Here is a 12917-nt window from a genome sequence, read left to right as displayed (position 1 = left end):
TGCCGAGCGAACCCCCCTCCCCCGCCAACCAGCGACTCTTTAAAGCAGGGATTCTAGCCCCAGCTGTTCAGACCCGTGAGACACTAATAGAAGTAGCGTACGTGGTAGCTGTCTCCGAGGGGCGGCAAGGAAAAAGGATTAGCCATGTCGTCTTTGATCAGAAAGGTGATCAGCACCGCGAAAGCCCCAGCGGCCATTGGTCCCTACAGGTACAGGAGGCCTGTGGGAGCTGAGAAGGACGCGGGGCCTGTGGGGTCGGAGGTTGTGGAGTCGGAATTTGGGGGCTTGGGCCAGTCCGGGTCCGAGCTGCGGCAGGCCTTCGGGGTTCACCCGGCAACCTCATGCAACATGCTGAACCCGGAAACGGAACCCGGGAAGGAGGGAAGCCCACCGAGAGACCCACTACGTGTTATAAAATTATCAATTTTGTATTTAAAATTATAAAGAAAAAAGATAACGGTCTGCAAATCAGGGGAAGTGCCATGAAATGAAAGATAGGAAAGTTGGGAGCATGTTGGAAAACAAACTATAGGGAACTAGAAAATTAGAAATGAGAATATCTTATTTTCTAAATAATCGTGAAATGGGGTAAAACAAATTTTACTTCTAAATTTAAATTGATATTGTTTTCTTTATCAAAAAAATTTTTAAACATTTAATGCCATTGAATTGTGTACCTTAAAACTGTTAAAATGGTAAAAAAAATTTTAATATAAATTTATTTATGGCTGTGTTGGGTCTTCGTTGCTGCGCGCGGGCTTTCTCTAGTTGTGGCGAGCAGGGGCTACTCTTTGTTGTGCTGCGCGGGCTTCTCATCGCGGTGGCTTCTCTTGTTGCAGAGCACGGGCTCTAGGCGCGCGGGCTTCACTAGTTGTGGCTCACGGGCTTCACTAGTTGTGGCTCACGGGCTCTAGAGCACAGGCTCAGTAGTTGTGGTACACGGGCTTAGTTGCTCCGCGGCATGGGGGATCTTCCTGGACCAGGGATCGAACCTGTGTCCCCTGCATTGGCAGGTGGATTCTTAACCACTGCGCCACCAGGGAAGTCCCTAAAACGGTAAATTTTATGTTTGGTGTATATTTTTTATCACAGTTAAGAGAAACAGTGGTGGGGCTTTCTTTGTCCAAAAACGAATAAATTGCCTTTAAAGTTGATGTTTGGCTCTCTTTCAGGTCTCAGTGTAGCTTATGCTTTTTCTTGAGACCTTATCCTAAATCTGATATTTAGTATCCTCATTACAGAAATAATCAGTTCCAAAAATAGGCACTTTGCAGAAAAGTGTACCCTCACAGGTGGATCCTTAATTGACCCTTCAGCAGTGATTAACCTTGTCTAATTACTTATTTTCTTAAAAGTGCTCTTGGCATTGCTTTCTTTTGCTTGTTTTACAGCTTTATTGAGGTATAAGTTACATACAAAATTCACCATTTTAAGTGCAGAGTTCCATGAGTTTGGGTAAATGTATCGAGTCATGCACCTACTGCCACAATCAAATTTTTGAACATTTACATCACCCCCGCAAACCAACCCCCCTTGCAAAAACAATCCCTCATACCCGTTTGTGTTCAATTCCCACCCCTACCTCTGACCCCAGGCAGCCACTAATCTACTTTCTGCTGCTTTTTTTGTTTGTTTTTTCTAGAATTTTATATAAGTAGAATCAAATAATATGTAGTCTTTAGTTGGATCTATCCGTGGGTGCTTTTTATTTTATTTTTTTCCTTTTTGCTATCATGAATAATGCTGTTCTGAATATCCATGTGAAGTTTTTGGACATATTTCTTTTGAGTAGTTGTCTAAGAAAGAAGTCGCTGGGTTGTATGTTACGTGTATGTGTTGTGTGTGTGTTTTTTTTTTTTTTGGCCGCGCCTCGCAGTTTGCGGGATCTTACTTCCCCCACCAGGGACTGAACCACGGCCCTCGGCAGTGAAAGCACGTCCTAACCAGTGGACCACCAGGGAATTCCCTGTTTAAATTTTTAAGAAACTGCCAAACTATTTTCTGGAGTATGTGTACTATTTTGCATTTGCACCTATAAGGTATGACGGTTCCAATTTCTCCACATCCTCATCAATACTTGTTACTATCAGTGATGCTTTATTGTGTGTGATGGTATCATAAGTGTGGCTTTGGTTTGCATTACTCCTTCACTTTTTGTATGTCTTCTTTAGTGAAGTGTCTGTTCAGATCACTTGCCGATTTTTTACTGAGTTGTCTTTATATTATTGAGTTGTAAAAGTTCTTTATATATTCTGAATACAAGTCCTTTGTTAAATATGTGTTTTGCAGATATTTTCTCCCAATCCGTGACTTGGGCTTTCATTTACTTAAAGATGTCTTTCAGTAAGCAAAAGGTTTTAATTTCAATGAAGTCCAATTAATTTTTTTTTTTACATTTTGTTCTTTTTGTGTCTTAGCAAAGAAATCTTTTAGCATTGAGTTTTACATTTTATGTTTATGTTTTACATATATCCTGGATTTCTGTTCATTACAGTCAGGCTGTGTTAGTCGACAGGACCATTTACATTTCAGGGCAGCTAGGCATGGATCCTGCAAGTGGACAGCTTGTGCCAGGAGGGGTGGCAGAAGAGGCTAAACAAGTGAGTCGTTTTCCACATTTGAAGTTCCCTTCTCTACTCCTTTTTAATATTGAGGAGTATTAAGAATCCATTTGGCTGATTTGTTTATTATAGAGATAATCAGATAAGTACTTTTTAAGTTACTGGTTAACTAAAGACAGTTTTATGTCAGTAGAAAGTTGGAAATGTGATGACTCATTTAATAACCAAAAAAAAAAGATTTTACTTTCCAAGGTGACCTTAAACCTGAATTACTGGATATCAGCTAAACTTATTGTGGTAATGACTTCAGAGTATATACATGTATCAAATCATGTTATATACCTAAAACTAATAAATGTTATATGTCAATTATATTTCAGTAAAATGGGAGGGAAAAACCCTGAATTATTGAAAACATCTTGCCACTTCCACATGGGTTGGGAAATTGTTTTATCAGGGCCAATGACCTTCAAAAAAAAAAAAAAAAATCCACCACTACAAAAGTAAAAGTCAGCATTTTGTTAGAAAGAGAAATATCAAAGGTTACATGCAGTACGTATTTTTAAATAAGAATGGGGGATATACTTCTAATCTAATAAATGGAATTAAATTATAATTTAATACATTCACTGAGTCATTTGTAATATCCAAAGATAGAAAACAATCTAAATGTCTATCCATGAGGAACTAGTTAAATAAATCATGCTACATCTGTACAACTAAATTCATATGGAAAGATCTCCAAGATAAATTATTATATGATAAAATAAAACCAAGATGCAGAACAGCATGCACAATAAGCTACCCTCTGTGTGTGTGTCTAAGGATACATACATTTATGTTGGTACAAGCATTGACTGTCTCTGGAAGGATATACAAGAAACTAGAAACAGTGGTTACCTTTGATGAAGGAAACTGGGGAGGGGGAGTAAGGGTGGAAGACATCTTTTCACTGTATATGCTTTTTTATAGCTTTTGAAATTTTTGTCATATCTATGTATTACCTAATTAGAAGATTAATTTTTTTAAGTCATCAACTATTATAATGTGACCAAAGTGGAAGAATGAATTGAAAAATAATAAATTAAGGACCGGGTGAAAAGCTAATGTTTTTCCAAAGCCCAGAATATCAAACATGTACACAATTTACTACTATTGTTTTTTGAGAAAAAGGAAAAAAACCTTTTTAAAATCAAAGATTGCTTTAAAGAAAACAGGTTTTAATGCTTACTAGCTCATACTTATCCTCAGAGTGATATGGAATTAGGAGCCCCAGTAATAATTTCTGTTTTAGCTTAGTGGACATTGGCTGAGAATTTCACCATTCTAGCACTGAGGAAGAGACTTCTGTCTTTTTCCGCACTAAAGGAGGCAACTTCTCACTGTATTTCAGAAAGATTCATTCCATTAAAGAAAGCCAAGAAGCAATTCACTTGTATAGAGGTGGCCTACAAAGAGCAGAATTTCCTAGAAAAGGGAGATTTTTCTGCAACATAGGCTATTTAAGGAGATATTAGTAAAGATGGTTAATTGAATTGAATTAAAGCTTCAATGTAGCATCAGTGCCTTAGGCCTTTCTTACCTCGGTTCACAGGCTCTTACAAACATGGGTGAAATTCTGAAAGCAGCAGACTGTGACTTTACAAATGGTGAGCAACTTGATATTATTTCACATTTCTGTTTGATATTTCTTTGGTCTTTTTGAAGAACGCATGGCATCCAGTAATATGTCATGCCATATCTTTGTTATTTGAAGTTGGTTTAATTTCAGTCCCACTTTAATCAAGACAGTCCAGAGCCATATACATAATATCAATGAAAAATTAATCATTAGTCAATCTAAGAAAAAAATGGAAAATTTTATTTGACCCAGCCTGAGGATTATAACGTGGCAGACTTACAGAAAGATCAGCGGACTGTTCCAAAGAGGTAAGGGGAAAGGCCAGAATATATATGATTTTGGCAAAGAGGTACATGCAATCAAAATGGCACACACCTCGGTAGAAGGTTACTGCTGTTCGCGAGGAACAGATATCTTAGTTAATGGTTTTAGTGCTTCTCTTAGTATGGGAACATGTGAAAAACTAGGTTCATAAAATTTTCTCCCGAAAATATCTGAGGGCCGGTTCTGCCAGTTTTCCCAGAGCACAAAGTGCCTTATCCTGATCTCTTACCTGAATTCCCTTCTCAATGTATTGTAGGTCAGCAACTGCAGTGGCTAATGACTTGATTCTTGTAGAACTGGATCGTGGGCAACATTCTTACTTTACAATCCCCTCTCTTTCAATCTTAATTTCAGCCAAGGTTTGGGAGGCATTTCGTGACCAATTTGTCCCGTGGTGCTAGAAATGCTCATTCCCAGGCCAGGCGAGGATTTCATTGATATGCCACTCAATGTCCTATTAGTGGACTAAAGCTCTGTTAATAGTAGCCAAAAGCCAGCAAGAGGGAAATGATTCTTTCTTGTTGCTTCTTCCCATATCTAGAGTTACACTATTATAATCATTGATCCTGTAGAACTATATTTTAGGTGAATAATTTCAAGTCATCTACTTATTATTTTTATTGGAGGCTCAGTCACATTTGATAATGCAAGAAACAATAATCTTGTAAAATAGGCAGAACACAAGTAATATAGCTAGTGACATTAATAAGGTCATAAGTAAGTAATGTTATGTTCTAAGGGGTTACATGGCTGGCACCAGCAGAAGAACTGAACTTCATGGTTGGGCAGGTATTTCTGTTGCTGGAAGGGTCCGGCTAATGCTCAGTGCAGATGCACGCTGCACACTAGAGGGGAGAGAGGAGGACTAAATGGGCAGAGAAAAAAATTTTATGTTTAAATTTTTCTTGTCTTGCTTTAAAATATGAATCTTATTTCATCAGTACTGTTTTTCTAAGTAATGTTTTGGATAAGACCAAATAATTAAATAAACCTAATGACAATGTATATATCTCCTAGTGGTAAAAACAACTGTTTTGCTGGCTGACATAAACGACTTCAATAGTGTCAATGACATCTACAAACAATGTAAGTAATTTGGCTTTATTACTATTTTCCATTTTAAAGAGAAATATATCTATTAACCTTAATGTGTCCATTATGAATTAGGAATGTTGGGAGATGCTAAAGAAATGGTCATAGCTCCTGTCCTAAAAGAATTAATAGCCTGATTAGAAACACACAGTGTCCCCCCCATGAAAACATCCAAGATATTTCTATTGCATTCCCTAGAATAACATACTACAACTGGACAAATCCATTTCCCTAAAGCTTAATTTTGTTATACCCTCCTCAGGCTTTCTAAGCCCTCCTAATCATTTTTCAACACATAGATTGTATTTATTATCACTGTGATAAGGTCTAGCCACCACCTCTGTTCTACTCTCTCAGAATCATTAGCTGGTTAGTTAATATTTCTGTGCCTTGGTTTCCTCATATGCAAAATGGGGATAAAACCTTATAAGGTTGTTGGAATTTTAAATGAGTGAATACAACATGTAAACATGTTAGAACAGATGCTGGCACATTGTAAGCACTCAGTAAGTGTTATCTGTTATTATTAACATTGCTGTCCTAGTGGGGAAAATGAGTATCCCTACCACCTGGTGAGATAAGACAAAGGTGTAACATGGAAAAGGTATCATTACTTATAATTATCACTTTAAAAACAACCTCCTTCATGTCAAACAAGATCAAAGTGTCAGAGTATGTATTTTCATTATTTTCCCCAGAAAACGAAGATATTTTTTTAAATATTAAACATCATGGGAATCATAGCAAAATATTTTATCAAATATAAATATAAGCTTCTTTTTTTCCATGTTGCTTATATCTAAGAACTGACACATATGTGAAGCACTTACCAGATTCTTGATCCTGCAATATTGAGTTTCAGCATAGTATCTGAAAACTAAAATGAAATTCTTTTAAATTTAGATTTCCAGAGTAGTTTTCCTGCAAGAGCTGCCTACCAGGTTGCTGCTTTGCCCAAAGTAAGTACACATTTGTCTTAAAATTAAGAAAATTAAAAATCAAGGCCACACATGGACATGAACACAACAGAATCAGAGTTCTTAAATTGTGAGAAAAAGTAAAATAGCAGCTGTATTGTTTTACTGTTACTTAGAGACTATAAATTGAGCCAGGTCTGTGAGTTCTACAGTAAAAATTTTACTTTTCTATCATATAATAAAAAATCTAGGGAATTCTCTAGCAGTCAGTCCAGGGGTTAGGACTCTGTGCTTTCACTGCCAAGGTCCCAGGTTTGATCCTTGGTCTGATCCTTGGTTGGGGAACTAAGCCCGCCAGCCACGCGGCGTGGCCAAAACAAAAACAAAAACAAAAAAACACTAGACCTTCTATTAGAAAAAGTCATCTGAAAACCAGTGGCTCATAGATTTCTCACCGTTCCTACTTTGGTAATTCTAGTCGAACTAGAAGCTCTTCCTGTGCCCCTTAGCAGCAGTATTTCTACCTATAAAGAAGCAGCTCTCATGGACTTCTGGCAATTTTCCACTAAAGAAATTTACCTTCTATGAGTGGTATTTTTTGTGTGTGTGTGTGTTACGCGGGCCTCTCACTGTTGTGGCCTCTCCCGTTGCGGAGCACAGGCTCGGGACGCGCAGGCTTAGAGGCCATGGCTCACGGGCCCAGCTGCTCCGCGCATGCGGGATCTTCCCGGACCGGGGCACGAACCCGTGTCCCCTGCATCGGCAGGCGGACTCTCAACCACTGCGCCACCAGGGAAGCCCTGCTGTTTAGTTTTGTGTCCTGGGATGGGTTAAGCAACCTTTCTAAGCTACAGTGTATCAATCCTCTGCATTGAGAGAACCCCTGATAATAGAGCTGCTGTGGGAATCACATGAGCTAACATAGACAAACACATCGAGCATGATAACCTGGCCTACTGTAGATTCTTGGTGCATGTGCCCCCTCCTTTACTTCTTTGATAAGTTTAATGTTAAAAATGCATATGTTAAAAATTGCATATGTTTTTAGTAGGTATTATGGCGCTCTCTTAATTTATTCATTATTCTCCTGACAGGGAGGCCGTGTTGAGATTGAAGCAGTAGCTGTCCAAGGACCTCTCGTGACAGCATCGCTCTAAGTGGGCCCAGTGTTATTTAGTCTGGAATTTTAATAATGTTTTTAAATTAACACCTTAATTTTTACAGTATTTGTTGGGAAGTATAAGGTTGACTGAAATATCTGAAGTTATTACGGAAATACCATATAATAAGGGGAATTGAGCATGAGTTGAAGGTTAATGATGAATCGACTTACAGATGTTCTAAATTACACTTCTATGACACTCATTACTGGATGTGGGAAAAGAGACACGCATTACATAGTTACTCAGAATAATAAAAGTAAGGGGAAATAGCATGTAGGAAAGATGAGTTACTATTCCTGAGAAATAATAAAGAGCACACCTAATTCAATTCAACTCTGTTAATTTAATGGTGTGAACTATTTAGTTCTCATGTCAGATACATGATTCTGCTTTTACTTGAGTAAAATGAAAGCATTTAAGTTTGAATGGTAGAGGTAAAGGAGAAGAAACGACCAAATTTTATATAGATAATATTTTTCTAATGGAAATAAAATAGCATGCAGATTTTCCTTTGTGTGATTCTGTTCATTTATTTTTTTAAAGTTTAATGTATACACTAAATCCTATTACCTAAATAAAGGTGGGGGAACTATGAAGTTTAAATTCCAACTTTTTTTCTCAAAGCTTACTTCTGGCTTTACATTTTTACACTGTGGTAATAAGGCTATGTATAACCATTTTGTGTTTGTTCCTTGAAGTCTTTTGACATTTTTAGAAACTACTACATGAATACCTCCTTGTTGTAGAATAAATTCCAGCACAGAATTATGTAGATTAAAAAGTAAAAGTCAAAAGAAAAAAAAAAAGTAAAAGTCCCAGGACTTCCCTAGTGACACAGTGGTTAAGGATCCACCTTCCAATGCAGGGGACACGGGTTCAAGCCCTGGTCCAGGAAGATCCCACATGCCGCAGAGCAACTAAGCCCGTGCGTCACAACTACTGAGCCTGCGCTCTAGAGCCCGAGCCAGAACTACTGAGCCCGCAAGCCACAACTACTGGAACCCGTGCACCTAAAGCCCGCGCTCCACGACAAGAGTAGCCACTGCAATAAGAACCCCGCACACCGCAACAAAGAGCAGCCCCCGCTCGCAGCAACTAGAGAAAGCCCGCGTGCAGCAACGAAGACCCAACGCAGCAAAAAATAAATATATAAATAAATTTTTTTTTTAAATGTAGAAGTCCCCTTCACTCACTGGCCATTCCACTTACCTCCCCAAAGATGACCAATGCTAAGAGTTTTGAGTGTAACCAGCAGATAGTTTTCTATTCATTATATACTTAATCATCTAGTTTGGTTTTGGCTTGTTTACATAAATGGAGCTTTACTGTATATATTATTCTACAGATTGCTTTCTTCTTGTCTTGAAGGTCTTCCATGTAACTACATATTGATCTACCTCATTTTTAAAGCTGTTGCGGAGTCTTCTTTTGAGTAAATATACCTTAGGTGATTTAACCATTGATCCAAACAATTCCATATTTGCAAAATTATCATATCAATGCTGCTGTAACATTCTTACACACGTAACATTTTACATATACCTATTTGTTTGAGGTCAATTTAGAAATGTCATGCTAATTTGAAAAGTTTGGTAAACCAAAAGATAATATTAGAAGCACTTGGGAAGAGCAGTTATAACACATTGACTAGAAATACATTACCAAACGTAAGGTACATAGCTAGTAGGAAGCAGCCACATAGCACAGGGAGATCAGCTCGGTGCCTTGTGACCGCCTGGAGGGGTGGGATAGGGAGGGTGGGAGGGAGGGAGACGCAAGAGGGAAGAGATATGGGAACATATGTATATATATAACTGATTCATTTTGTCTGAAACTAACATACCATTGTAAAGCAATTATACTCCAATAAAGATGTTAAAATAAATTTTAAAAAAACAGAAGAAATGAGGGAATTCCCTGGCGGTCTAGTGGTTAGGATACGGCACTTTCACTGCCATGGACTGGGTTCAGCCCCTGGTTGGGGAACTGAGATCCTATAAGCTGTGTGGCACAGCCAAAAAAGAAAAATAAGCTATCAAGCCACAAAAAGACATGGGGAACCTTAGATGCACGTTACTAAATGAAAGAAGTCAATCTAAGAAGATAACACACTGTATGATTCCAACTATGTGACATTCTGGGAAAGGCAAAACTATGGAGACAGTAAAAAGATCAGAGGTTGCCAGGGTGGCAGAGGAAGTAGGGGAGGGATCAACAGATGAAGCACAGGAGATGCTTAGGGCAGTGAAACTACTATGTATGATACTGTAATGATAGATACATATCAGGCATTTATCAACCATAGAATGTAAAACTCAAAGAGTGAACCCTCATGTAAACTAGGGGCTTTAGTTAATAATGTGTCGGTGTTCATCAATTGAAACAAAGGTACCACACTAATTAAAGACATTAATAATTGGGGAAACTGTGCAGTGGGGAGGAGGAGTATTTGGGTACTCTTTGTACATACAAATGCCCTAGAAAATTTAAACTTTTTTTTAAGGGCTGTAGTAATGCAGTCTGTGGTAGACTGTTAAGTGAAAGGTCTTTTCCCTTTCAGTTAAAAAATGTTGCTCATAGTTAACTGGTATTGCCTAAAAATATAAAGACTTAGGAAAGGGCTTCCCTGGCGGCACAGTGGTTAAGAATCCGCCTGCCAATGCAGGGGACATGGGTTCGAGCCCTGGTCTGGGAAGATCCCACATGCCGCGGAGCAGCTAAGCCCATGCGCTACAACTACTGAGCCTGCTCTCTAGAGCCCGCGAGCCACAACTACTGAGCCCGCGAGCCACGACTACTGAAGCCCACGTGCCACAACTGCTGAGGCCCGCGCACCTAGAAGCAGCAGCTTTGAAGACCCAATGAAGCCAAAAATAAATAAATCATAAATAAATTATTAAAAAAAAAAGACTTAGGAAAATCAGCAGGTGACAAACACCCCCCACAAAGTGTGCTTGGAAAAATGTTGGCAGGTGATGAAATTTGTCTAGGACGATACCTGAGTTTATGTTACCCATCAAACCCAGTTTATTATCCACTACTTCACACTTATCAAAGAAGCCATGTAATTTATATGCATGGTTTAAACAATAATAAAATGAACACCTATGTACCAAATCCAGCCCAAGAAAGGAACATCACCAATACTCTGGGAGCCCTGCATAAGCCATTACCCTCACTTCTGCCAAAGGTAACTATGGTCCTAAATTTTATATGAATTGTTCTTGCTTGTCTTTATAGTTTTGCCATTTAGAAGTTATGCATTCAAATAAGAAGTGAAGATCATTTAATTTTGCCTGATTTTAAATTTTATATTAACAAACTACAGAATATATTTGTCTGACTTGTTTTCACTCAATATTATGGTTTAAAAAAATTTTAAACATCTAATACCAAGCAGATACAAAAGAATGTTGACCGCCCACGTTCCTACCACACAGTTTGAGAAAAAGAACACTCTTACAGCTATATAAGACCAGATATGATGCTCCAATCCGGATGTCCCCTTCCCTCCCATCTCAGAGGAAACCTGAATTTTGCATTTATCATTTCTTCTTTCTTCTGTTATCATATGTTTGAATCATTGAAATATTTTAAGTCTCTGAGCTGAAACAAAAATGAAATCATATTTGCGTTATTTGTTTTTAAAGGAATGTCTTATGACATGTCACCATTGAGTGTGATGCTTCCTATTGTTTTCCTTTTAATAAATTTATTTATTTTTGGCTGTGTTGGGTCTTCGTTGCTGCGCGCGGCCTTTCTCTAGTTGCGGTGAGCGAGGCCTACTCTTCGTTGTGGTGCGCAGGCTTCTCATTGCAGTGGCATCTCTTGTTGCAGAGCACGGGCTCTAGGGGCGTGGGCTTCAGTAGTTGTGGCTGGAGGGCTTAGTTGCTCCTCAGCATGTGGGATCTTCCCAAACCAGGGCTCAAACCCGTGTTCCCTGCATTGGCAGGAGGATTCTTAACCACTGTGTCACCAGGGAAGTCCCACTATTGTTTTTTACATATCCCTTTTATTAGATCAAGAAAATTTCCTTCTAGGCCTACTTTGCTAAAAGCCCTTCCTCCCTTCCTTCTTTCCTTCCTTCCTTCCTTCCACAAATACTTAATAAGCCAGATATTGTCATGAGTGCCATGATTTCCGCAATAAACAGCCTAAAATTCTTGCCCTCAGGGAATTTACACAAACAAGCCCAACAGAGGGGGGGCCCGTGTACCAAAAAAAAAAAAAAAAAAAAAAAAAATGGTTGGGTTGCTGAAATTTGTTGAATTTTTCCTGTTATCTATGAGGTCATGATATGATTTTTTTCATTCAATTTGCTAATATGGTACAACTATAAATCAAAAAAAAAAAAAAAAAAAAAAAAAAAAAAATGGTTGCTGAAATTTGTTGAATTTTTCCTGTTATCTATGAGGTCATGATATGATTTTTTTCATTCAATTTGCTAATATGGTAAAATACAACTATAATAATGAATTTTTTATAATGTAGAACCCACCTTTCATTCCTAGATAAATTTAACTTGGTCAACATATATATTGTAATGTATGTTTTATACACTCAAATTCAGAATGATGTATTTTGTTTGTTTGTTTAAGATCTTTACATTTACGTTCAGCTGTGAGACTGGTTTTTTTCTTTTATAAAAGAGTTTATGGTTTTAAATATCTATCCTTGAATGTTTGATGGCGTTTACCTATAAAACTGTTGGGGCTTGGTATTTTCTTTGGGAAAAAATTTTAAATTACTGATTCAATTTGTTTCATGGTAACAGGAACTTTCAGATTTTCTAGTCTTTACTTCAGTTTGGGGTCATTTACATTGTAGAATTTGCACACTTCATCTAAATTTCACCTTTTTAATCTCTTGCATCTGTGTTCAAGTGCCTTCATTTCATCTAATATAGTTTATTTGTGCTTCTATTGTCTTTTAATCAGTCTTGCCCAGAAGTTTATCAATTTTATTAATCTATTTACAGAACCATTTTTTGGCTCTTTTGATTCTTTCTATTACCTTTCTTTAGCATTAATTTCTGCTCTTATATTTAATATTTTCTTCAGCTCATTTATGACACTTCTTTCTACTTTTAATATTAAGACTCTTATTTGGATGTGACAGAAACCCAACTCAACTAGTATAAGTGGAAAAAAAGAGGAGTTCATAGGCTCATGTAACAGAGAAATCCAGAGTACAGCTGGCTTTAAGCATGTGTGTTCCAGAAACCTCCCGGCTCCATCTG

General features: G+C 37.8%; 1 protein-coding gene across 1 annotated transcript; it reads left to right on the top strand.

The window, feature by feature from the left end:
* The first annotated feature begins 123 nt into the window (after nucleotides 1–123).
* On the top strand, nucleotides 124–7672 carry RIDA (reactive intermediate imine deaminase A). Its single transcript, XM_007457157.1, has 6 exons — nucleotides 124–209; nucleotides 2495–2600; nucleotides 4156–4210; nucleotides 5524–5592; nucleotides 6502–6557; nucleotides 7610–7672. The coding sequence occupies exons 1-6, from the start codon at nucleotides 145–147 to the stop codon at nucleotides 7670–7672; spliced, it is 414 nt and encodes a 137-aa protein (XP_007457219.1). The 5' UTR covers nucleotides 124–144.
* The last annotated feature ends 5245 nt before the right edge of the window (nucleotides 7673–12917 follow it).

Source organism: Lipotes vexillifer, unplaced genomic scaffold (assembly GCF_000442215.2).
Source record: "Lipotes vexillifer unplaced genomic scaffold, Lipotes_vexillifer_v1.1 scaffold376, whole genome shotgun sequence".
NCBI classification, from domain to species: Eukaryota; Metazoa; Chordata; class Mammalia; order Artiodactyla; family Lipotidae; genus Lipotes; species Lipotes vexillifer.
This window is presented reverse-complemented; position numbering and strand designations above follow the sequence as displayed.